Below are 22,994 nucleotides of genomic sequence, written 5' to 3'. Positions count from 1 at the left end.
GTACAAATTGCTAATTTGTGTAGTTCCTCAACATTTTCAAGTACTTTTTAACAAAACAAAAATAGTCATGCACCTGCAGAACCAAATATGACAGTACTGCTCTGATTAATGGATTTTAATAATTTTAATACATCATGACGGCAAAGTGCAACTTACGTTGTAAGCAATCAGCATTCAGCAAGTCTTTACACCTCTCATGGCACTTGACTCCACACTCTGAAACAAAAAACACTTGTTTTGTAAGTGTATTTAATTTGTCTAACTGATTGACAGACTGATGGACTGAGCAACAGATAAATGGACAGAGAGACATATGACAGAACAAATCAAGCAACAGTCGGACTGACTGACTGACTATCTGACTGACTGACTGACTGACTGACTGACTGACTGACTGACTGGCTGATGATGACTGACTGACTGACTGACTGACTGACTGACTGACTGACGACTGACTGACTGACTGACGACTGACTGACTGACTGATGATGACTGACTGACTGAGTGACAACTGACTGACTGATGACTGACTGACGACTGACTGACTGACTGACTGACTGACTGACTGACGAAACAAAAGACAGATGAACACGCGCAAACAAAGGAACAAACAAATGAGTGAATGAACACATCTAGAGCAAAGGATAGAAAAACAGATGGATTAACTGACTGACTGACCGACTGATTGAAAAATAGGTCTGCAATGTGTAAAAAATCAAACCTCTCCTTACAGAACAGAACACTTAAATGCAAACAGTTAATTTTGCCTATGAAGTTAAAACTATCATATAGAATCAAATGTTAAAGCATGCATGCACTTTGGTCTGTTACATTAGTCTGCATTTTATTGCCTTCAACTTTACATAACTAGCCTTATCTACCTGGTCCACTAAGTGATGAGCTGGATTGGCTAACTGACTGAAACATTAACTGACTGGCTGACTGGTTAAGGATCTTGCTTGAGGATAGTATGGCTGACTAACTTAAGCTAGCTATACCTGTTGGACACACTGCCTGGCTACCTGAGCTTACTGCCGACTGTATGACTGATGTGGCTTTCACCTTTGCATTTAAGACCCTGTCTGGCCAGACCCCAAAGAAGACCTTCACACTCATAGCAGTAGGCTGGTACTTGGGTTGACCAGATCTCAAATCTGTGAGGTGTGGTATCTGAACAAAATAATGTAACATTTATAATTATAATCCCATGTCTGTAGTAATGCAAATCTGATTCAGAACTGAATACAACAAGGGAATTGCAACAATACTGCAAGCAATAGTTATTACTATTCACCTGATATAGGGTAAATAAGTGCCTGGAGAGTCTTCTTATAAACATGAAGTTTCTGTTGAAAATAATTATATCGGAAAATAAGCAGAATAACCCAAAAGCAAATATTACTGGTAATTAAGAAAGAGAAAACGTTTTCTGGTTTCCTATCAAGTTCTAGAAACACAAGCCTGTTAGATCTTCAATTATAATTATTTTTACAACACATAGTAAGAATGACATTTTTTAAAATATCTCAACTCAAAACATACCAGCTCCTCATCATTCAAATGAGCCCTTTGTGACATCATCATGTGAGGCTTTCTAATCTGTTTTGTACTTGCTTTTGGTTGCTGCAAATCATACAAAAGAGAGATCAGGTACAGCTGCCAGGGGTACTAACGGTATGTACTGTATGTACTGTACTGTACTCCACAATATTAAAGCGAAATCCTCCCCAAAAATAGCTCATCAAATATAAGCACGTGGCTTATATTTAGATTAAGTGCTTAAAGAAAGAGATAACTTCTTCCAATAAATTTATATTGCATTATATATAAGCCCTTAACTCAGGGCTTAAAAATAGTCCCATGCAGTCACCTGGGACAAGAAGATCTTCCTGCCAGTAGGCAAGTAACTTTTCCTGCCCACTTGCCCAGTAGGCAAGGGTCCATGCAGGTTTTCTGCCAACTGAATTGAAAATAAATAGAACTGAACTAAGTCAGGCATGTAATTACCCCGGGCAAGCAAAATTTCCAAGGGGCAAGCTTTTTTTCAAGTTAAAGTTTTTGTCAAGCTCGATAATTGTAGACCTTGTTTCATAATTTATGCATCTATTCAAAGAACTGTGATGCGGGGTTGACGGCTTTATTACTTGTTTTGTGTTTTGTACCATCAGTTTAATAAGAGAGTTTTACTATGGATATCCTTGTAAACATATGCACCTAAAAATATTCAGATGCAAAATCAAAAGCCTAAACATTTCTGAAAGGCGGAATTCCTTTAAGTAATAAGCCTCCCTTCTCCAACCTTCCACAAATAAGCCTGCCAAGAAGCCTTTGGACAAATTCAGCCCATGGCTTAATTATTATAATCATGATTTTATTGATGTGTACAAAATTAATTTATCTTACCTGGAATAATCAAATCAAATGGAGAATGATAAATAAAATAATGTGAAATTTTAAAACTTACAATGGGAATTGAGGGTCTTCTTTTTCTTATCAAAGAGCCAGAATTTGCAGAGTTGAGAAGTGCTTTAGTTTTTTCATTCCTGAAAATCAACAAAAAAATCAATGATTCTGACACATAACATTTCAATATAAGTTAATGATAAGCCAATATACTCTTTCCATTACATTTTTCCTCTCTTAATATTTAAATAAAAAATATGTTACTAACAGGGCTTAATGTATACATTAAGACTGAATGATGTTATTATTATTATATCATTTTTTTTATTATAGAAAATGTTGGTTAGAGTAAAAACAAGTGAGAATCATCTCTTCCTTATATTGAAGTAACAAATTAATTAATGGAAACTTAATTTCATTCTTTGTTTCAATATTACTTTTCATTCTTTAAATATATAGTTCAATATCAAAACCATAACTTAATTCAAAACTTGAATGTTGATTGTTCTAATGACTGGCTTCCGTCAACAGGAATGTAAGCACTTGTCCGAAATTTACATGACTCTCAGCTGCAAATATCAGTGGTCAACTGTCAAACACAAGGATTTCTCCTGATGCTCTGTTCACTACTTGCTTTTCTCGACTCTCATTCAATAGCAAAACAGTAAGAAAAAGGACTTTTGGTGCACTAAGAAATTTGAAAAGGGCCAGTAGTGAAGAGAAATGAGAATTAATAAATTGTTGACCATTTTTACTATTAATAATCATGATCAGTTATACATAAATTAGTGAATACTGTCTTTCAGTTGTTTAATACCACAAAGGCTAAGATTGACGTCATTAAACCAATCAAAATTTGAGTTTAGATTAGGTCTTATTTTGAATATTGCACTTACAATAAGATATTGAAACCAAAAAGATTAAATCAAATTTATATTTAGGGATTCATTACTCCAATATTGGCAACTGAACACTGAGGACTCAGTCAAGAAAAGTACCTTTCTGAGTATCAAATGTTAAACATTTTGTAAGACAATATTCCAATAACATCCCCCTCCCCCCACTCAAATACTTGAACTGTACAAGCATATATTTAACACTGAGTATTCGCAAGAAGCTAACATCTTTGTACAGAAATGAAATGGCTAATGAGAAAGCTAAAAAAAAGGTTAAAAACTAATCATACCAGGATGATTTCCGTGAGGTTCCTGGAGATACTCTGAACCCTCCCTTTCGTCGCAGGGGGCCATTCTTGTCTGGGCTGTCGCTATCGTCATCAGTTTCATTGCCTTCCTCTGGTGTCTTTAACGTTGCTTCCATTTTCTCAGCTGGATCTATTTGTTCAGGGATGACTACATCTTCCTCAAAGATCTCAGCTGCCTCATCAACCTAAAAATATTTCATTAAAGAACGTTACTTCAAATACTTTTGATGAACCACTGAAATCATTATCAAATTATATTATTTTTTATCCTTGTTACAAAAGTAAAATTGTTAAAGTCAACCCTCTTTAATTTGGACACCAAAGGCAGAGCCATAACCAGACCTTTACCATAGACAAGGCAAGATCTTACTAGAGGGTTCTGGGGACATGCTCTCCAGAAAATTTTGAAATCTAGAAGCTCGGAAACTCTTTCAGAGACATTTTTCATGACGTATTTCTTGAGAAAAATCAACCTTGTTCATCCTTAATCTTGTTGGATTATTTTTTTCAACAGAACATATTTTGTTTTTAATTTTGTTTAAAAATTTAGACGAGGCAAGCGTCTTGTCTTGCCTCTTGCTAGTTAGGGCCCTGAAAGGGACAGGGAAGTGTGTCCATATTATGGAGGTAGAGTTTTATATATGAATTTTGGTCTTCTCAGAAAAAGTGAGCTGTCCGTAATCAAGGTGTCCGTAAGGAGAGGTTCAACTGTACAATAATATTCTTTATAGCAGAGAGTTAGATACCTATCAATGCCAACATGCGTCCTTAAAATAAACCCATAGATGAAAAATTCAGGCTGAGAGCCAGTGAGTTGAAATAAGCAAATATAGTAGCAATTGAAAGTTATGACTTGCTCCTCAACCTTATTACCTACCACTATGTTTCTGAGCATGATTAAACTAGTGTAACAATAACCATACCTGCTAATTCTGTTACTGCGTAATAACTAATGTTGCAGCTACCAGAAACATTGCTATTCTGTATCATCAACTTTACTGATACATAAATAAGCTGACAGTAAGTACATCTTATGTGGGAGGGCGGTATCCTAATGGTTAGTGTGCTGGACTCAAGACCAGGCAGTCCAGGTCGAGCCCTGGCCAGGGTGCTGTGTCGTGTTCTTGGGCAAGACTCTTTACTTTCATAGTGCCTCTCTTCACCCAGGTGTATGAAACAGTACCGGCAAATTTAGTGCTGGGGTTAACCCTGTCACAGCCAACGAATGGTCAGGATGTCTTATGTTCTAATTGGGACACGATAACCTGATGTGAAATTAAGCTTAAGAATCTTTAAAATTTAAGAACTGAAAAAAAAACTACCGGAACTATCAGTTATGGAAGGAGCATGGTTGTGTTTTTATTTTTCTATACATTTTCCTATTAGACCAAGTCAAAAAGTAATAATCTACTTGTCAGCCAAATATACTGAAGAAAAAAATGTAACCCCACATTTACCAGTGTCTTATCAAATTTGATTAGCAAATTCTCTGTGAACATCTTAATCTTAAAATCACAAAGTTAATTTCTCAGCTTGATTCTGATAGAAACACTTTATTTGTGACTGTTTGTAAACAAATTGGGAATTTGTGATAAAGTAGTATTCCAATAGAAAAGAGTTGAGAGAATAGTAAAAATGTGGTCTGCATACTGTGGTCTAGTCTTGATAACAGAAGCAGCCATTAATTTTTTTTACTGTCATTTTCAAATAATCATTGTCTTCATCAGCTCACTTTGCAGACCAGATCTTCATGGATTTGTGGTTCCCGTGATCTTTTCACGACTGTGAGAACAGGCTCCTTTCGATGTTGTTTGAGAGTTCCTTTTGCATGCCATGTGCACCAGCATGGGTCACAGAAACCTAAACATAACAACACAACCAGCACTGAAATTGAAAGCAAAAACACAGAAAAGTGACAACAGGATCGAATTGCTGTTGTTGTCATTCAATGTGCAAAAGAGGAACTCATTTACCGGTATATACCAAACTGATAAAATTGATGAAGTTCTGTTGCATATTTGACTGGTAGAAGAACAATTTGAGAATGTAACGTTACAATAGTTGCGTGACAGATTGCGTGACAACTAATGGAATATCTCAAAACAAAATATTTTAAAATATATATCAATCTTTGTAATGGAATGTTTTCGCCTTCTAAGATCAATTCTTCCTTGAGAGAAACATTACAAAAACTACGAAAAGAAGTTATAATACAGAAGTATTATAATAATTTGTAAATGTAACACTCGAATTTAAGATGTTTTAGTTAAACATTTTAAAAAGTATTTTGAATGTAATTAGCGGTACAGGAAAATTACTTCACTACATTCTTCACGCTCTTATAAAATCATATTCATAAATAGCCATCGCACTTGTCATGGGCACTGAACTTGAAAATGCTGTCATGAAGACAACGAAACGTTCGCTACTTTTCATTTTTTCATTTACAGAATTTAGAGGGGATTCCTCTGATACGATGCGATCATATGTCCAAAAGCGCGCGCGACTTGAACTTCGTTGTCAATGTTTTGTTGTAGTAAAATTTTTTCTCGTTTAAATGAGACTTCTCTGAAGATTTGTAGAGCTCAGGCTTGTTTTTATTCAAAAGGAAGTACAAAAAAATAAAAAGCGTACTCACCTAATCCACAAATCTCGCAATGAAACTGTTTCGTTTCGCTCGAGCAGGACTCGCAAAGATGCACCACAACCGACTCGATTGTATGATGTCGTAATTTACCCTACGAGAAAAAAGCGATTTACAACATTCCTACATACAACTATTTGAACAGAAACGATTCTGTCAAAAAGCAACGCTAATTCATGCAAAATGTGAAGCTTCATTTAACGAAGTAACCACCAAATTTGTTTACCTTCGAATGGAAGATGAAGCGACATTGAGGGCAGTATTTTAATTGGCATTCGATGCAATAAAATTCCGCATTGCGATCCTCACATTGCTCACAATCTCTAAAATATAAATTCCATTTACATTGTAACATCTGAAAAATAAGCCTAACATAGAAAGCTACAAAAGTAAACTGAGAAATCTATTGAAATAAAGTTCGCGCTTACAGAACAAACGTGAAGTCCATTCGACTCAAATTTTGTCGCTCGTTTTGTGAGCGAAAAGTTCTTAAGGAGCTTCGCTCTTGGCCGAAGAGATAGTTCCACGGATTCAACATTCAAATTCTGGTTAAACAAAGAACCAGGAATGGAAAATTGCTATCTATCTTTGAATCTAAACCATCGACACGGAAATCGTTGTGTGACCAACATTTCTTCCGCGAATTTGGCGGGAGACCGAGGTTTTATCAGGAGGTCTGGAGATTAATGTCAATCAAGGAACCTGTTGTAACGAGCATTCTGATTGGTTAAAATTGTATTCACTCTAAGTCTATGCCGTTGTAAAACATGAGTTGCACAGACCAAACAAACACTACTAAAATGAGCAAGCACAGGAATAAACTTATTTTTAATCCTGTGCACAGTTTCTTGTAAAAATGAAGCCACTAGGAGTATTTCTGCTCCTCTAGGATGGGACAAAAGTCCATCGCAGGGTAAAACTCCCACTAAGCATTTCATTTTGCCAGTACCCATTTATACACCATGGTGGAGAGAAAAACTATGAGAGTAAAGTGTCACGCGCAAGAACACAGCACAGCTTGTGTTGAACCTGAACCACTTGATCTGGAGTCCAGTTCACTAAGCAAGTGTACCGTTCACATCCCTTCTAAAAATCAGGATTTTTGCAACAAATCTACCCGTATTTAATCAGTCAAACTTTTTTGGAATAGCATGCCCCTACTCCAAATCAAAAGATGACTGCAGTGGCATAATAATTAGATATATTTGACTCTGGATTTTTTTTCAGCACTGGCCTGCGTCACTTGTGTGCAAAATTGTTCCTGACCAAAGTGAACACAAGTCATCCCAAGTGTATGCAAGCCCTGGCCAAATTAGGCTCGATTTCTGCCATCTTCTTGGGTCCGGTCTGTGGCAAAATGGAGCTACTTGCCAGGGCTGTAGGTAGGGGGGTGCGATGGGTGAATCCACACACAAACAAAAAAAAATAAACTTTAGGGGGAGAATACCCAGGACTCCCCTGAGATGTTCATGCCTATGACGCTGGCACCCACCCAAGCAAGATCCTGCCCACGGCCCTGCTTGCGGCTACATTTGGCCAAGTTTAATGACACTAATTCATCAAATACACACCAAAGGCAAGACAGAAAAGTAAAACTTTATTCATGTGTTTGTACTATAAACTAATGGTGGTTTTAAAGTGAAATTAATAAAATACATGTAACTGCCGATCTGCATATTGAATTACTGACTAAATCCAATAGATGGTTGGCTACTTTTTGCTTGTGTGTGCCTGTCTACAATGAAGCTAATTTGTGTCTGTCTGTCTCCCCGACTGTCTTTCTGTCTACCTGCCTGCCTGCGCTTGTCTGTGTGCCTCTTGCCTACCTCTCTGTCTGTCTGCCTGTCTGTCTGTCTGACAGAATTCCCCAATTATGCCCTTTGCTGTTGTATTTTCTGTTTCTTCCAGTTGACCTGCAACTAGAATGCCTATCTGCCAACTACAACTAACAAAATTTAAAGGCTTACATTCAACCAACCAACTGAGCAAAAACTGACTAATTAAAAACCTGCTTTACATTTAAATAATTATCTATTTTTAAGACATGTTTGAAAACTGTGCATTCTAGTTCATTTTGGAAGTTAACAAACATAAATTATCACTGATGTAAAAGAACAAACAATGCGTTTTACCTCCACGCTTGACTCAAATTCTTCCAAGAAATAATCGTTAATTTCCTCTTCTCCTTGCTGGCTCTCAGGCAAAACAGAAGATTGCAACATACTGTTTTCCTCCACATCTTCTTCCAGTTCTTCACGGATGTCATCGGAGGTGCGTCCACTAGTTTCAAAATGATCCGTGTAATTGATCATTAGTCTGTCTCTGTCAGCCTCACTGTCACTAAACCGTCCATCAGCGATGTCGTCGGAATCTTGGTCATTCATTTCTGGGTCTGAGTCCAAGAATGGATTGTAGATGGCTGCATCACTTGTGTAAGCACTGTCTAATTCATCATTAACTGATCACAAGAAAAGAACAAAAGATCTTTAAATACCCATCATATTGCTCTAAATTAGTTCTACTCGGACAGCTCTTGCCAAAAGACCTGCAACACTGCTGAATAAAGACTGTTAAACTTAAGTCTCCTGAATGAAATGCTAAATCCCCTAGCCTGTTAAAAAGGGAGGAGGAAGAACACTGACTTGTTAAAACAATTATGTTTCAACTGCTGCAAGGAGGGCAGCTAGGACAGCAGAGATATTCACTTATAATCAGGGAATTCATTCTCACGGCTTGAAAAAAAAACTTGAAAGCAGCTCACCCTCCGGACAAGCTGCTGTCGAATTTTGCTTGGCCAGGGCAGTTGTATGGCTGTCTTAGTTTAATTTTTTCTGGGCCCTTGTGCATCCGAAAATTGAGCACGAAAACTTACTTGCCCAACAGGAAAATCTATCAATTGTCCAGGACAACCGAACAGCACTTTTTTTGAGCCGTGAATTCCCATATCAAAGCTCAATAAGTGTAGAGGCAATGGCTAAACAGGGTAGCTACAGTATAATTCTCTTTTTTCCTTGTAAAGAACATGTGTTAGTGTGTTTGTCGCCAATCTCACCCCATTGTTTTCACAGTGTTGAGAAAGAACAGTAGAATTCAAGTCTTGAGACCACCAGTGTATGCAGAAGATCCTCACTTTAATATGAATGTGCAGTTCCAGAAAATATCCATACCTCCCATGGAAGGCCATTGGAAATTCCAAAGGGGTGGGGATTCGATTCTGAAAAGCCAAAATTTTTAAAGGAAAGTATGGGGCTTCACTGGAATTTCTGGAGGGGTGGGGGGGATTTAAACCAAAAAACCTTCCATGGGAGGGGTAAGGACATTTTCTGGAACAACACAATAATTAATTGAAGAGCGGCGGGAATAAACGGCCCCTGGACTTTCTGACTAAATCGAACATTATCGAAACAGCTCCAAATTGCGCATGCAGGTTTGTTTACGTGTGCTTAACAATGTCCTGTCTTTCATTTCACTGGTCTTTGTTTCGTTTTTGAAAAATTACACATGCAAAAAGACAAGGTTTTTGCTCGCGCGGCTTCTTTTGTCTTTTCTTTTACAAACGATAAACAAAGGAAACCTTTTGTTTCTCAAAACGATGAAGTCAGCTAAAGTTTTGGGATTACAGGCCTAGCCCCAACCCCTTAGCTTAACCCTAGCGAAAAAAGCTTAACCCTAAACCCCAAGGGTTAGGGTTAGGGTCTGACGCTAGGGTTTCGTTTCAAATTTAGGGTTAAAAAGCTAAACCCAAGTTTAAGGGTTAGGGTTAGCGTTAGCGTTTCAAGCGGCTAGCTTTCACTGCAGTCTGCTTGCGGTTAGCTTCTTTTTGTTGTTTCGGGCAAGACTATTGTAATCTGTTACCGTTAGCTGTAATTTTGAGGTGAAAGTGAAATAAAGACTGATTGTTGATTGAATACGTTTGCTCGTGTTGTCACATTATACTAGTTTTGCTTTCAGTTAAGTGCCGCCGGCTTGCTCTCACTTCTATCTCCACTCCTTACATCATCACACATCTACAAAATCCCGCGAAAACAAGATAAACTAAGGCACGAATCGATTGATTGATTGATTTATTGATTGATGAATATTTAATGAGGCACAGAAAATAATTTTGCAAGGGGAGGTCCCCCCCCAAACCTATAAAGAATTTTTTAAAGTCTAAAACCAAGTCACTTCTCGGCAACTTTGTCGCGGCAGAACCCAAGCGGACCCTGTAAAACTCGCGTTGACGAAGTTCCCGGCAAGAAACCTCTTGTTTTAGGCCTTCTATGCGGCCAGGCTCAAACTACCTTGTTTGCAACGTTTTTTCCGAAGCGCTAAACAGCGCTGTTGTACAAAACAAAGGCAGAAACATCACTCAGTTCTTCGAGCGATGCTGTAAACTTACGGGTATTCAGACTTAATGATGTCCTTCAACCACCTGGCAGCCGCAATCGAGCTAAAACTATAAACTTTTCCGTTTTACTTTCACAGACACGCCATTTCGCTTAATTCAAACTCTTCCGCCTCTAACATGTGACCTTACGTCACAATGCAGTATCCAGTCCTACGCTACTCAAATCAACAAAAGACATGCGCAGCGAGTCGAAGAAATGCTTGTTAAATGGTTTCTCGTCTTCCGTAGACGCTTAGAAAACCCTACAGGGAAAGATGTACACGCGATACGTTGGAAAACTCAGACTGCTAGCTGACTGGGAGCACGTAAGCTTGCAAAATGCCTTTTTTTTGCATACATAATTTCTGAAAAACGAAGAAAAGACCAGCCGAATGCAACACAGGACAGTGTTTAGCACACGTAAACAAACCTGCATGCGCAATTTGGAGCTGTTTCGATAATGTTCGATTTAGTCAGAAAGTCCAGGGGCCGTTTATTCCCGCCGCTCTTCAATTAAAGTATACATGTCCAGCCAATACAAGTTAGCATTGAAAACAAAAACAATTCTTACAGTTCTTTATATCCCTATCTCTTTGTACTTTTTTGGATTGTTCCTTTAAAACTTCCATTTCCTGATTCATGATGGTGTAAAATGAATCCAGTTTATTTTGGAGAGCTAATGCCTCGTCTTCTGAAAGCCCTTTAAAAACAAGAAGAAAAACTTGATGCTATTTGTTACATTTCTTAACAAATACATGTCATTGAACTGTTGCCTTAGGCTAAAGAAATAGCTGACATTTGGGGGGTTAGACAATTCTTTCTGGATCAGCTTGAAAAGGTAGAAAATTGTGTGGGACAGTACTGCTTTCTATACAATGATATGCACTGAGCCCTATAAGTTACCTATTATTAGAAGTAATAATATATTTATAGCACAACTAAAGTAAAGCATGCATTCTGATTGGTTAATTTAGCGTCTACTATTTTTCCATGGGTGCACGCTGACGTATGCCTTCAACCTGAGCACGCGTGCTGATCTGATGCGACATGGCACAAGAAAGTGCCCCTACTTCATGAATTTTTCCATGTTTTCTCGATTTTCCAGTGAATTTGAAAAGCTAAATATAAGAAAAACCATTTCTCCATAATGCTGAAAGACTTTGAGGTATAATGCAAGTTTGAAATAATTCAAAAGTTTGTTTGTTTGATTTTTCCTTTAGGTTTTCGTCAGCGTTTACGGGAGCACTACATGCAATTGTTTAAATAAGCGCACACACTTTTACCTCAAAGAAACTGTAATAAATCACCAAAAGTTGTGCTATAAAACAAATGGTAAATGTCACAGCGTGCACTATTGAGTTACAGATGCACTTGGGAGGTTTGCTAAGCACTCAAGAAGCTAGAGTGAGTGCTTAGCAACCTCCCGTGTGCATCTGTAACTCAATAGTGCACGCTGTGACGTTAACCATTTGTTAAAGCTAATTGACTGAGCGAGACGGCCAGAGTGGAAAATATTTGACTCAAGGTCATGGTGGCAGTGAGGGCTGTGCAAAATGACCCACAACTTAATTCTCCCATTCTGCCCAATCTAACTCAGTCAATAACTATTTTACCAGTGACAATGCCTTTATTGATTCTGTGGGAAAGTTGTGAAAGTTCTGAATTGCACCAGTAAATGAATAAGAATAGCTGATGTGTGCAGGGTTGGATGACATTGTTTGCAATGGCTCAAACCAACCCCTCCTGCCCTGTGCCTCAGCTTGTGTTATGTTCTTTCTATAAGAATGTGTCAGGGGGGCCATACAGGGGTGTGATAACATGGTTTAAAAAAGCTACTCAGTGGTGTTGGCAGCTCATGCCGAGCTGAGACCCATGATCTCACAGTGCTTGCTAGAAATGGTTGTGGTATGGCAACAACCAGACCACTGCAACCCAACACTGTCACACCGCAAGAGTGGTAGAGAGGATACCTAACTGAGAGCTTGAGCGGATGAGCAATTTAACCTCGTGATAACCAACATCAAGGTTTAAACCTGCCGTCTGCAGATTGTGCTGAGGCTCTGGCCTCCGAACAACACAAGCACTGCTTCCCGGCTACTTTATAACTTGCTTAATTAAATTAACCACTACAGTTGAATCTTGATAACTTGAACCTTTACTAACTCAAACCCGCTGCTAACTCAAATCTTTTTTAATTCCCTTCAAAGCCATGTTCTTACTAATTTTACCCTCAAAAACTCGAACTCCCGATAACTCAAACCTTTTTCAATTTCCCTTGAAGGTCGAGTTATCGGGATTCGACTGTATAAAAATATCATCTGCTTCATGTTTTACCTGATGGCAGTTCGAACCGAGTGTCCACAAGCAACAGATGGCCTGAAGACACCAGACCTTTGGATGATTCAGTGCTCAGTTGCACCCACGCACCACTCCCCTCTGCATTTGAATGATGGATCTGCATCAGGGGAATAAATGCACTTCCCAGCAGGTTGTCCTTGAAGAATCCTTTCTCCCACAATTGGAAACACAGTGTTTGGTCCAGTCGGTTTGTCTCACTGTATGTTATCAAAAATTAATACAAGAATAAAAACTCCAATAAAATATATATTAGCAGAGATTCTAACCCCTTTTGAAGGAAAATAGCTGGTATTTGTTAAGCACCAAAGGCACAAGCCCCAAAAGAAATCTGTTAGCACGCTTCCCTAAGAAATTAAAAATTAAACGCCAAGACCGAGACTTCAGCATTTTTTTCAAATCCGAGTATGAGATGCTGTGATTAAAAAATACTAGCATAAGACTTTTACAGCGCTCTGCTTTATGCCTTGTACTAAAAATTATTTCTAATTAAATCATTATTTATCCATTAAGCTTACATGTCTCACAGTAGCGATTGCAATGTTGAGCTGTTTATTGTGATTTTTCTTTGTTTTGCTGTTGATGTTGCTATTGCTTTATGGCAGTTCATTCAGATTAAACTTTTGCTTGGCTTGCAAGATTCCAAAACTCAAATTGCAAAATTCGAGATTCTGAGACCAGCTTTATTTTTTTGCAATCTCAAGATTCCAAGACACTAGTTTGCGAGGCTGAGATTTCAAAACTCGCCTAAAATTTACCAAGATTTGTTATATTTCAAGGATCATTCCACAGTCAACTCCGGCCTTGCGGACACCTCGTTATAACAGACACCCTTCTGTTACGGACAGGAGTTGAAGTCCAGGTGAATTATGGACACCAAGTTGTGGTCCCGAAGGTGTCCGTTATAGTAGTGAGAGTTGACTGTATACCCCTAATGCAAATTGTATTAATTTGTATGAATACCAGGCCTGGTTGACCAAAGTACAGTTAAGCTTATCCAAGATTAGCACAAATTTTGATTTCAGTTTTGTATCTATTTGGAGATGCTTTTGTTTATTTTTTTTCGTCCACCAGGTTTGGCATCAGCTGATCTCAAACTCCACAAAACATTAGTGATAAAAGAGGCCTTCCAAGGGGTAAAAGCGACAAGCGACATGACCCTAAATACTGGCGACACAGGAACATTTTAACATTTTAACATGCGACATTTCTGTCGCATTATGTCGCAACAGCGACACAATGTGACAGCACAATAGGGTAAAAAACAACAGCGACATTTACAGCTGTTGGCTAGGCGACATCCGTTTTCAAAAACATGTGACACTGCGACACGGCTACCCCTCTTGGAAGGCCTCATAAAAAACACTCTTATATACGAAAGGTAATTAAAAACCTTGATCACCTTTTAATCTTGGGCCTGTATTAAATGAAATTTTAACTCATTAAACTTGTGCATGTAGGATAATCACAAGTCATGTTTTATTTGCGAACAACTTACAAGACAAACTCTTGTTCCCATGCTGGAGAAATACCTTTGACAACCTCTGTCTCCAGGGTGACATTTTGAAGAATCACACGTACAAATGAACTCTGTTTTTCTGAAATTATGTAATAAAACGAATCATTTAGTTTAAATCGAACTTGCAGAAGACTTTTACATAGATAAAAAGGAAGAAACGCTCATATATCACTTAAATTTAAACTAAGTAAGGAATTTAATATTTATAGCGAAATCTAAATTAATGCTGAGCACTTTGAACAGCTTTTAATGTTATTTTAGCAATTCAAACATTAGCACTTGTAAACAAAACACTGATTTGTTCCCAGAAGTAGTTAGAATTTAACCAAATTTATATTTCGAAAGATCGAACAAATCTTTTAATTTACAATTTCAATTTTAATTGCCACTAAGATTAAAATGTTCGCCGATTTAGAATGTTTGATCTAGTTTAAGTTATATGCATGTATGTAGTTCTTCACGTATTAACACGATCAAACTAATTTGATGACCGCATGTTGTCAGTTTTGCGAATTAGAATTTGTCCTCAATACAAGATGCGTAAGAACAAATGTCAGTAAAACGGTCAATGAGGAAATACATGTTCCTTCCTCCTTTCTCCTGAATGCGGTACGAAAGTAGAATACCTTCGCTCAACTTTCCGTTTTAGCACTGATTGCAAATACGCCGACAGAAATTTGTCACGCTCAAGTCAGCTAAATACTGTATCTTACCAGAATGGCCTCTCAGTTTCCCTTTTTTGACTGTTCATTTCATTCACGGAATGGCAATATAGGTACATAAAAGGGAAAGGAAATAAAAACAGCATTGAGATCATGTTTATAAGCGAACAGCCGCCTAAAAGAGAGTGCAGAAATATCAAACATGCCTGCCTAATGAAGCTAATTGGCTCGCTCCAACTTACCTAGCACACTCAAAATTGGCATGACTCAAGCTTTTTCTAATGCTTTGTATATAGTTATCCTTTCCACAACGGTAAATCACTGTTTTCGATTGCAATATGCATCGTTTCTAATGAACACAAGTGAAGTCAATGAAATGGACAACCGACTACTGTAAACTTTGACGTCACCACAGGAGGCTTTGCCGGAGCGATTAGTTACAGTCAATTACTCAGGGGGTGGGGGTGTGTTGTTAACGTTCCGTGAATTTTGGATATTTTGTGTCCACCAGCTTGACAAATGTTATTTCACGTGAAACAAATGATTAATACACAATCTTGCACCCAGCAAACAGAGCAGCTGTTTCTCTCGAGAAATCTTTGAGCAATGCTCTGCCCCATAGTTTAGCTTGCGAGCCAAAAATTGTTTTGAATCTTTCGAATGGGTGGAGATATTGTGTGAGTATTAAAACAACTTCCGGAATGAAAAACTCACAACGAACGTACACGTATATTATCCGATTTTACACAGTCGTATTCACAAAGGTGTAGGCGTAGGGCGGATGTGTCAAATTTCTTGCAGTATTGTGTTCAAACTCATACGCTCTTAAAAATATTCAATTAAAAAAATTCTAGCACATAAAGTAGTAAATGATATTAGATCATGAATCACCCATAATTCGAGAAAAATTTCAGTGGAAAGTTTGGCTTGAGCTGTGAATGACCGGAAATTATACACATATACAATGATAATGGTTCTTAACAACACTCGTAACAGAAACAACAACTCATCTTCGAACTCAACTTGATAAGAATTCGAACTGTTGACAAGAAAAGGTCAGTCAGTTTACAGAACACTTCGGATAATTATCTATGCGTTTTATACTCATTTAATGTATATCCCTTTTTCCCCTTTTATTTTCATATCAGCAAGTTTAGACCTTAGGGCTTATCGCCACCTAAATTATGCACCTCAAACCAGAGAACCTAAAACTTTCTGAAATGCTCTAAAATCAAAAAAATGCAATTTGAAACACTGCACGGAAATTAACCGATCTTTTAATAGCTTTTATGCTTCCTTTTTCTGACTTTCCACCAGATCAAGATCAGTATTCCAGTTCCGCAAAACGAGGGAGGCTGATAAGAACAAGATCCTTCTTTTTGACTGGTTGAAGTTTTTATATATTTTATGATGTTCGGCTGTAATTAGTTTTAAATCAAGAATCTCATTAGAAAAGATCTATTGAGCTCAAAGAGATCCCCGATACTTAACTACGAATGGTGCCTAATGACCAATGAAAACGCAACTCAGCGAAAAAAGAAACTCCTCCATAAAGGAAGTACTTTGAGACTTATCGTAAAACGCTAGACAAAATTAGAAAACTACATGGAGAGAATGTTTTTTTTTTTTTTTCAGTTATTATCGTATTTTATGGCATTATGTGGAGCTTATCAGCCGATCATCTCTAATATTCTGCACGCTTTTAAAAACAATCTTCAAACTTAAAAGGTTTTCCTCGCCTCCTTGCTGAACTTCTGCATGATAGTATTATGAGATTGGTAGCGACTGATTTCTGACTTGGCTTTACGGTAGAGAAATAATTAATGGGACAACAACAACAACAACAACAGCAATTAATGTTTTCTAAAACTCACATTTTTTAAAAAAAAAACGCATGATTATGAAACAATGTATTGTTTGTAGCTGAACTGAAAATGGACTCGTTTCTAATACAAGCGTTCTACACAGTCAATCAATTTGCGCGCAATTTTCCCGGTTCATGCAAACTCTAAATTATAAAGTACCAAAGATGAGGCCCTATTCTCCCAGAGGAGACTTAAGGAAGCAGATTATGAGAAAGATGAGCTAATTTTCTGAGCGTCTAATGATTTATAATTTTAAGTTAATAACACACCCATTTGGTTATATTCAAAGCCCGTGATTATGTCTAAGAAAACTCGTTTTGTGTATGCAGAAAATTCGGGGAAATACATTCGTTACACGCTGCTGAACAAAGGGAGTATTTCTTCACCGAAACACTAAATTACATGTCACTAAGTCTGATAAACTCGCTGATTTAGTTTATGGTTGGCCTCCAACACTGTAATGTGAATTCAGCTGCTATCGTAAACCAGGTGGAAGCTTTCTGGCGCGCAGAGGAACAAACGATTGGAAAGTACCCATAATTATGGAAGGGACATTCAAACACAGACAAGTCTCTCTAGCCACTGAATTCAACAACTTGCAATAACAATGATGTACTTTATAAATTGACACTGAAATCTTAGAACTTCAAAAATATACTTCCAAATAGTTTGCCCTAATGCGCGACACTTCTGCCAGAACTGAAGAAATCTTACAAGAAAGATCTATGTCATAAAATGATTTTGATTGCGTAAAGTCAAGTTTTTTCGTTTAACACATAACGTACCTTTTCCCCGCACGCATAACGTTTCTCGAAATGCTCCTTTTCCAAAAAGAAGATAAGCATAATTCAAGCAAGCTTGTGGGATGTGACGAGATTCCATGTTAAGACGATTTCAAAGAAGCTGCAGATCGAAATGACATTTGAAAGTATAAATTGTCTTATAATACTCATTTGTAAATCAGTTATTAGCCCGAAATAAAAATAAACAACAAGACATCACTCAGGGAGACATTATGATCTAATCCGACACAACAAAAACAAATTATCAAAGGACCGCTTCTATTATTATTATAGAAGAGTATAGCTGCAACAGTGCGAAAACAAAAAGGGAAGGTAGACTATAGGAAAAAAAATCTTACGTTATTCCAGTGTTATTTAGAATGTCTTGTATGAAAATTTAAATTGAAGATTTTCCTCTTAGAGTTCAGTCTCCAGTTCAGTTTGTTTATTCATTCTAATATACGTTTACCTTGTTGCATCGATCGAGTGTCCTTTTGTCCGTTCAGCAAAATGTCTTTGTTAGTTCTTCAAAAAGTTTAAAATCGAGTGAAGCCGTACACGTAATGCAGGCAAATGAAGGCACAAGGAAAATAACGGATTGAAATCACGTACTTTTCAAGTCATCTTCAGGATGGTACGCAAATGACTTGTCGTAAAAGGTTTTTCAATAAAAAATTATACCACGCAGTTGATTACCATGTTAAGTAGTAATAAACGTCTGGTATTAACTCCAAAATAAGCGCTTTGGGAGATAAATATGCGTGTCAGACCTGTATCTCGGCACTGATATTGAATAATATTGAACAGTGAGTCCAAATTTGCATATTACTCTGAGCATGAAACAGCATTTTGATCAAATACTGCGATGACACCATTAACGCATAAGTTATATTCGGTCGCCTGACAACCACACAGAAATGAGAGCTAGCTGTAAGCAGGTGAACAAATAATTGCGTGACAAAAAAAATAATTTAAAACAAAATCGAATTAAAGAATGAAAGTTGAGCAATCCAGACTGATTTAATTCTCCGGCTTTTTTCATGCAATTAACTTTTCCTGAAATTATTCTACGGTGGTATCTTTCAGAGAGATTAAAAATCTCACGCATTGATCATGGCATTGACCGGTGTTTGTTATTTTCTGACGACAATGTGTAGGAGTTTTTACGCATTTTATCCACACAAAAGATTACGTGGAGATGAACTTTAGAATCAAGGCTTATAAAGTCACTATGATTCAGCAGCTAGATACAGTAAACATGCTGAAAAGGCTGTCTTGGGGAAGGTTTATGTAACTTAAAATAGCAGTACAAACGTCATTTCGCAGCTGAAAAACGATTTATTTGATTTGTCTTAAAAAGGTGCGAATTTATGTTTTAAAAATAGTAACTAAAACTAAAGTTTCGTCTAATTTATAAATGATAAGTTTCTTTGAATCTCTCTCTATGTATATATACTTTCTGATAAATTTAAAAATGTTCCTTCCAAACTTTCCTGCGAATGCTTCAAAATGCGTTTCTTTGCAATTCAGTGAAGTTTTCGTTAAGGAAATAACGGTTTGTGGGACGACGTTGCAGAAACAAATTGGAAAAAACGCCGAAAGCTAAATAAAATCGAACCAAGTCAGCATAAAAGGAAAAAGGAGATAAAGAAAGCCAGATATAACCAAGGGAGAAAGAATTCAAATCAAAACGGAATTTCTGGGGAAGAATTTCTCAGGCCCCAAGACTCATTGAGAGTAATTCTTTGGTCTTAGACTCAAATCTCCACCTGGGAAATTTATTAATTTGGGTTTTTTAATTTGGGGGTTCTGACTTTAAGTGCTAGACCCGTTCAAATGGGCTAAAATCAACAAACTTAGAGTTTCATTAGGCAGGAATAGCAATTCGCACAAATCTAGACTTTGAAAAGATTCCAAATCCAACTTTTTTGCTGCCGTAAACTCATTTCAAGCCTGGCAAACTACACATCCCACAAGTCTTGGAGGAGTCAAGAATAGTCACTCAAAATGTCGCAGTGCTCGCAATGCTCGCAAAATTTTGTGGGTGCTCGTTTGCTCGTGCTCGCACATTTTTACAGTCTCGCATGCTCGGTTTTATGGAGGTAGGTTTTGAAAAGTGCTCGTGCTCGCAGGCTAATTTTTGTCAATGCTCGTGCTCGCAAAGAAAAACGCTGTGCTCGCATGCTCGCAAATGCTCGCAAAGACCATTTGATACTCCTTCTTGGCAGGAGCCCATCACATGTTTTAACCAACAGACATCAGAAATCTAAGATTTTGCCGACATTCTGCATTCATGCAGGGCAAACACTCATATGCATGGGCTCCTGTGCGCAGGCTGGGCACAAAAAATGATCACAAATTCAAGTTATTTTTAAAAGACTGGATATGTTCCTCTGTCAGTGAAGTGACCGGAACTGAGATATGTAATTATCAGTTATTACAAGCAGGGTATGACTGATGAGGCTGTTTTCCTTGAAATTTTACTTTTATAATATTGCTAGGATAGGCCAGAACCAGGCGCAAACCCGATGATTTGCCTTTTTGCGGCATTCCACACTACAGGGACGCTAATACATGCACCGTATTTATTCGATTAAGCGCCCTGGGCGGTTGTTAAATTTTTGGACCTTGAGAGTGGGCGCTTATTCAAGGTGGGTGCTTATTGGAGGCTGGGCGCTTATTACATTTTCGCGATTTTCAGCAAAAAGTAAGTTTATTTTTGTAACAAAAAAAAGCAAAATTTTGACTGTTCATTGAAACTTTCTGAAAAATACTAAGAAAACTCGGTCATGGGGGAAGTCTTCTTAGTAGTACTTATCCAATTTCAGTTTTTTTGTGGGGTGGGTGGTGGGCGATTATTCGAGGCTGGGCTCTTATTAACTTTTCCTACCTTCAGGGTGGGCCGTACAGTTGCTACGGCATGTCCGCGTTTCTTGGCTTTCAACCAGCTGCACAGGAGACGGCTGCTTTCAGCGTTTTTCTTTTTTTGCATGCAAGGCGCGAACTTTTTCCCAGGGATTAGGGGCTCCCAGAGAGACCCCTGGAAGTAGGGGAGATCAAAGAAGTGGGTTTGTTTGGCTCTCGTCCCTATTCTTCTCGCGGTCCGGGTCACGGTTCACGGTTCGCGCGATCGCGAGGGTTCGCGCTTGCAAAATGCGCGCGAAAATAGAAAAGCCTGGTCACACAGGCTAAAATGGCGGAAAAGTTTCACTGACGATTTACAATATGCCTTTACAACCTTTTACCTTTGACAGAAAACCAGACATTCGACTCGTGGTTTACGGAGAAACAGTTTATAAGATCAAAGTAACTTGCAGGAAGTCGTCTGACAGAGAAGGCGTTCGCAAGTTGTGCTCAGATGAGAAAAACAGTAGAGATCTTGAGCGAGTTATCTGTGCCATATTGAATACACATCATCTTATACCAGTGCAGACAGACAGCTTTGTTGTCTATCCTTACAAAAACCATTGGGAAACGAGTGAAAGAGTGCTGTTTTCTCAGCATGGCCATTCCCTCGACGCTCATCAGTATGCATTCACGTTTTATGTGGAAGTGAAAGAACAAAGCTTAGGCCACAGTCAAAACAAAAAGGCAAGGCTACAGGAAGAAATCATTGATGAAGCAGCAAAGCCCAGCAATGTTGAAGAGAGAGTAGTGACTGAATATGGACAGAAGAACCGCCATGATGTTGAAGAGAAAGATTTGAAGGAGTTTCTGAGATTACAAAAGTTAGCCAGTGAAGATGATGAGTCAACAGATGACACAGAGCACCCTGCCAGCACCTCAGGGCTTCAAAAAGTTTTCAATGCATTAGTGTCCCCTGTCCGGTCATTCCTTGGGCACTGAGTGGATGCAAGCTAGCACTGCCAATAGCAGCAACTGTTTTTATTGGGAAATACGAAGGAAAACGTACCTTTTGTGTTCATTTTAGAAAATGGTCACTTTTGTCTGAGAAAGTTTAAGAAATAAACAATTCTTAAAAAAAATTAAGTTGCACGAAACTTACTAAATTTTAATATATTTCCAAAAAGTTGTAACATATGACAAATGTTGAAAAATTGTGTCAACTTTTGGTTCATTCAATACATTGTATTATACAGAAAATTGTATTATATTTTTTTGCATGTACATATTTGAAAAATGAGAATTAGATCATTCTTGGCCATGGTTTAGTTCCATGAACATGATTTTATAAGTAATAAGAATTCTATTCTGTGTTACTGTGTGAGTTTTTTCCTTTTTCCATTTCATCTAATCACTATTTTATACAGAAGCAGACAAATGTTGCAGCACATGGTTTTTTTTGTTAAGTTAATTTTATATCTGGCATGTTAGCAACAAGTGTACATATAAACTCATGGAAGGTCATAAAGCAGAGCTGTGCTCTAGCAGAGCCAGGGTGCCACAGGAGACCTGCTTTTGCCTCTGGGTGACTTGAATAACTTTGCTATTATATCCATACCCCTCCCACGGAAGGTTTTTTGGTTTGAATCCCCCAAACCCCTCGGGAAATTCCAGATAAATTCCATACTTTCCTTTAAAAATTTGGGCTTTTGAGACCCACCACCCCCTTGGAATTCCAGTGACCTTCCATGGGGTGGGTATGGATCAACCTCGTATGGATATTTTCTGGAACTGCACATTCAACGTTCTTCACCGATAATTGCTATTGTTTGGCAATTTAAAGTGTGCAAGAGCAGTTTTGCAAGTTTTTGACTTTTTCCAAGAATATGATAATTTACGCAAGGCATGCAACTTCAACACCAAAGAATCAGGTATCACCTCTGGAATGTAACCAAAACATATATTTCCTTGACTTGGTTTCATCAGAGCTTGTGGTCTTCAAACTATAATCTTGATCAGTTTGTGAATTGTTCTTTTGAACAAGCTGGAATAAATTCTGTAGATCATCTGTACTGGCATGTCGGGATAACTTACAGGTGTGCAATTTTCACTCAAATTTGTCCAAATCGCTGACTATACCCTCCCCTAGAATGCAAAACGTGTTCCATTAGAAAGTCCTTTTGGGGTACCCAGACGGGAACCTATGGGAAGTAGAAGACAACTACATTCTTTGAAGTTTTCGGAGGATTTCCTGAACCGTTGTTAAAGATTTCCACGGAAAATTTAAAGTACTTTCTACTTAATATCATAAATTTTGGCTTATTTTTACAAGTTTGTCAACAAGCCC

General features: G+C 37.9%; 2 protein-coding genes across 7 annotated transcripts in view; one reads left to right on the top strand and one right to left on the bottom strand.

The window, feature by feature from the left end:
• LOC144651631 (protein unc-13 homolog B-like) overlaps positions 1-18,995 on the bottom strand; it is a 35,885-nt gene extending 16,890 nt beyond the window's left edge. The window contains exons 1-15 of one of the 6 annotated variants that reach the window (XM_078511580.1): positions 18,273-18,995; positions 17,807-17,924; positions 15,208-15,237; positions 14,474-14,573; positions 12,955-13,175; positions 11,192-11,320; positions 8,384-8,709; positions 6,246-6,345; positions 5,340-5,467; positions 3,590-3,792; positions 2,465-2,543; positions 1,543-1,623; positions 1,295-1,346; positions 1,063-1,170; positions 157-216 (exon numbers count right to left, since the gene is read on the bottom strand). In XM_078511580.1, the coding sequence (XP_078367706.1) occupies positions 157-216; positions 1,063-1,170; positions 1,295-1,346; positions 1,543-1,623; positions 2,465-2,543; positions 3,590-3,792; positions 5,340-5,467; positions 6,246-6,345; positions 8,384-8,709; positions 11,192-11,320; positions 12,955-13,175; positions 14,474-14,573; positions 15,208-15,237; positions 17,807-17,903 (1,714 nt within the window). In that variant the 5' untranslated portion in view covers positions 17,904-17,924; positions 18,273-18,995. Of the gene's footprint in view, positions 1-156; positions 217-1,062; positions 1,171-1,294; positions 1,347-1,542; positions 1,624-2,464; positions 2,544-3,589; positions 3,793-5,339; positions 5,468-5,590; positions 5,618-6,245; positions 6,346-8,383; positions 8,710-11,191; positions 11,321-12,954; positions 13,176-14,473; positions 14,574-15,207; positions 15,238-15,398; positions 15,635-17,806; positions 18,069-18,272 lie in introns of those variants that run through there. The other 5 variants (XM_078511572.1, XM_078511588.1, XM_078511594.1 and 2 more) reach the window with 5 other exon arrangements.
• A 1,994-nt stretch (positions 18,996-20,989) lies between these two features.
• On the top strand, positions 20,990-22,981 carry LOC144651923 (membrane-anchored junction protein-like). Its single transcript, XM_078511999.1, has one exon. The coding sequence runs from the start codon at positions 21,029-21,031 to the stop codon at positions 21,647-21,649; it is 621 nt and encodes a 206-aa protein (XP_078368125.1). The 5' UTR covers positions 20,990-21,028; the 3' UTR covers positions 21,650-22,981.
• Positions 22,982-22,994: the final 13 nt, after the last annotated feature.

The sequence above is a fragment of the Oculina patagonica genome, chromosome 1 (assembly GCF_052425735.1).
Source record: "Oculina patagonica isolate OP01 chromosome 1, crgOcupat, whole genome shotgun sequence".
Lineage (NCBI taxonomy): Eukaryota > Metazoa > Cnidaria > Anthozoa > Scleractinia > Oculinidae > Oculina > Oculina patagonica.
The sequence above is the reverse complement of the archived record's forward strand: the minus strand, read 5'-3'. Positions and strand labels throughout refer to the sequence as shown.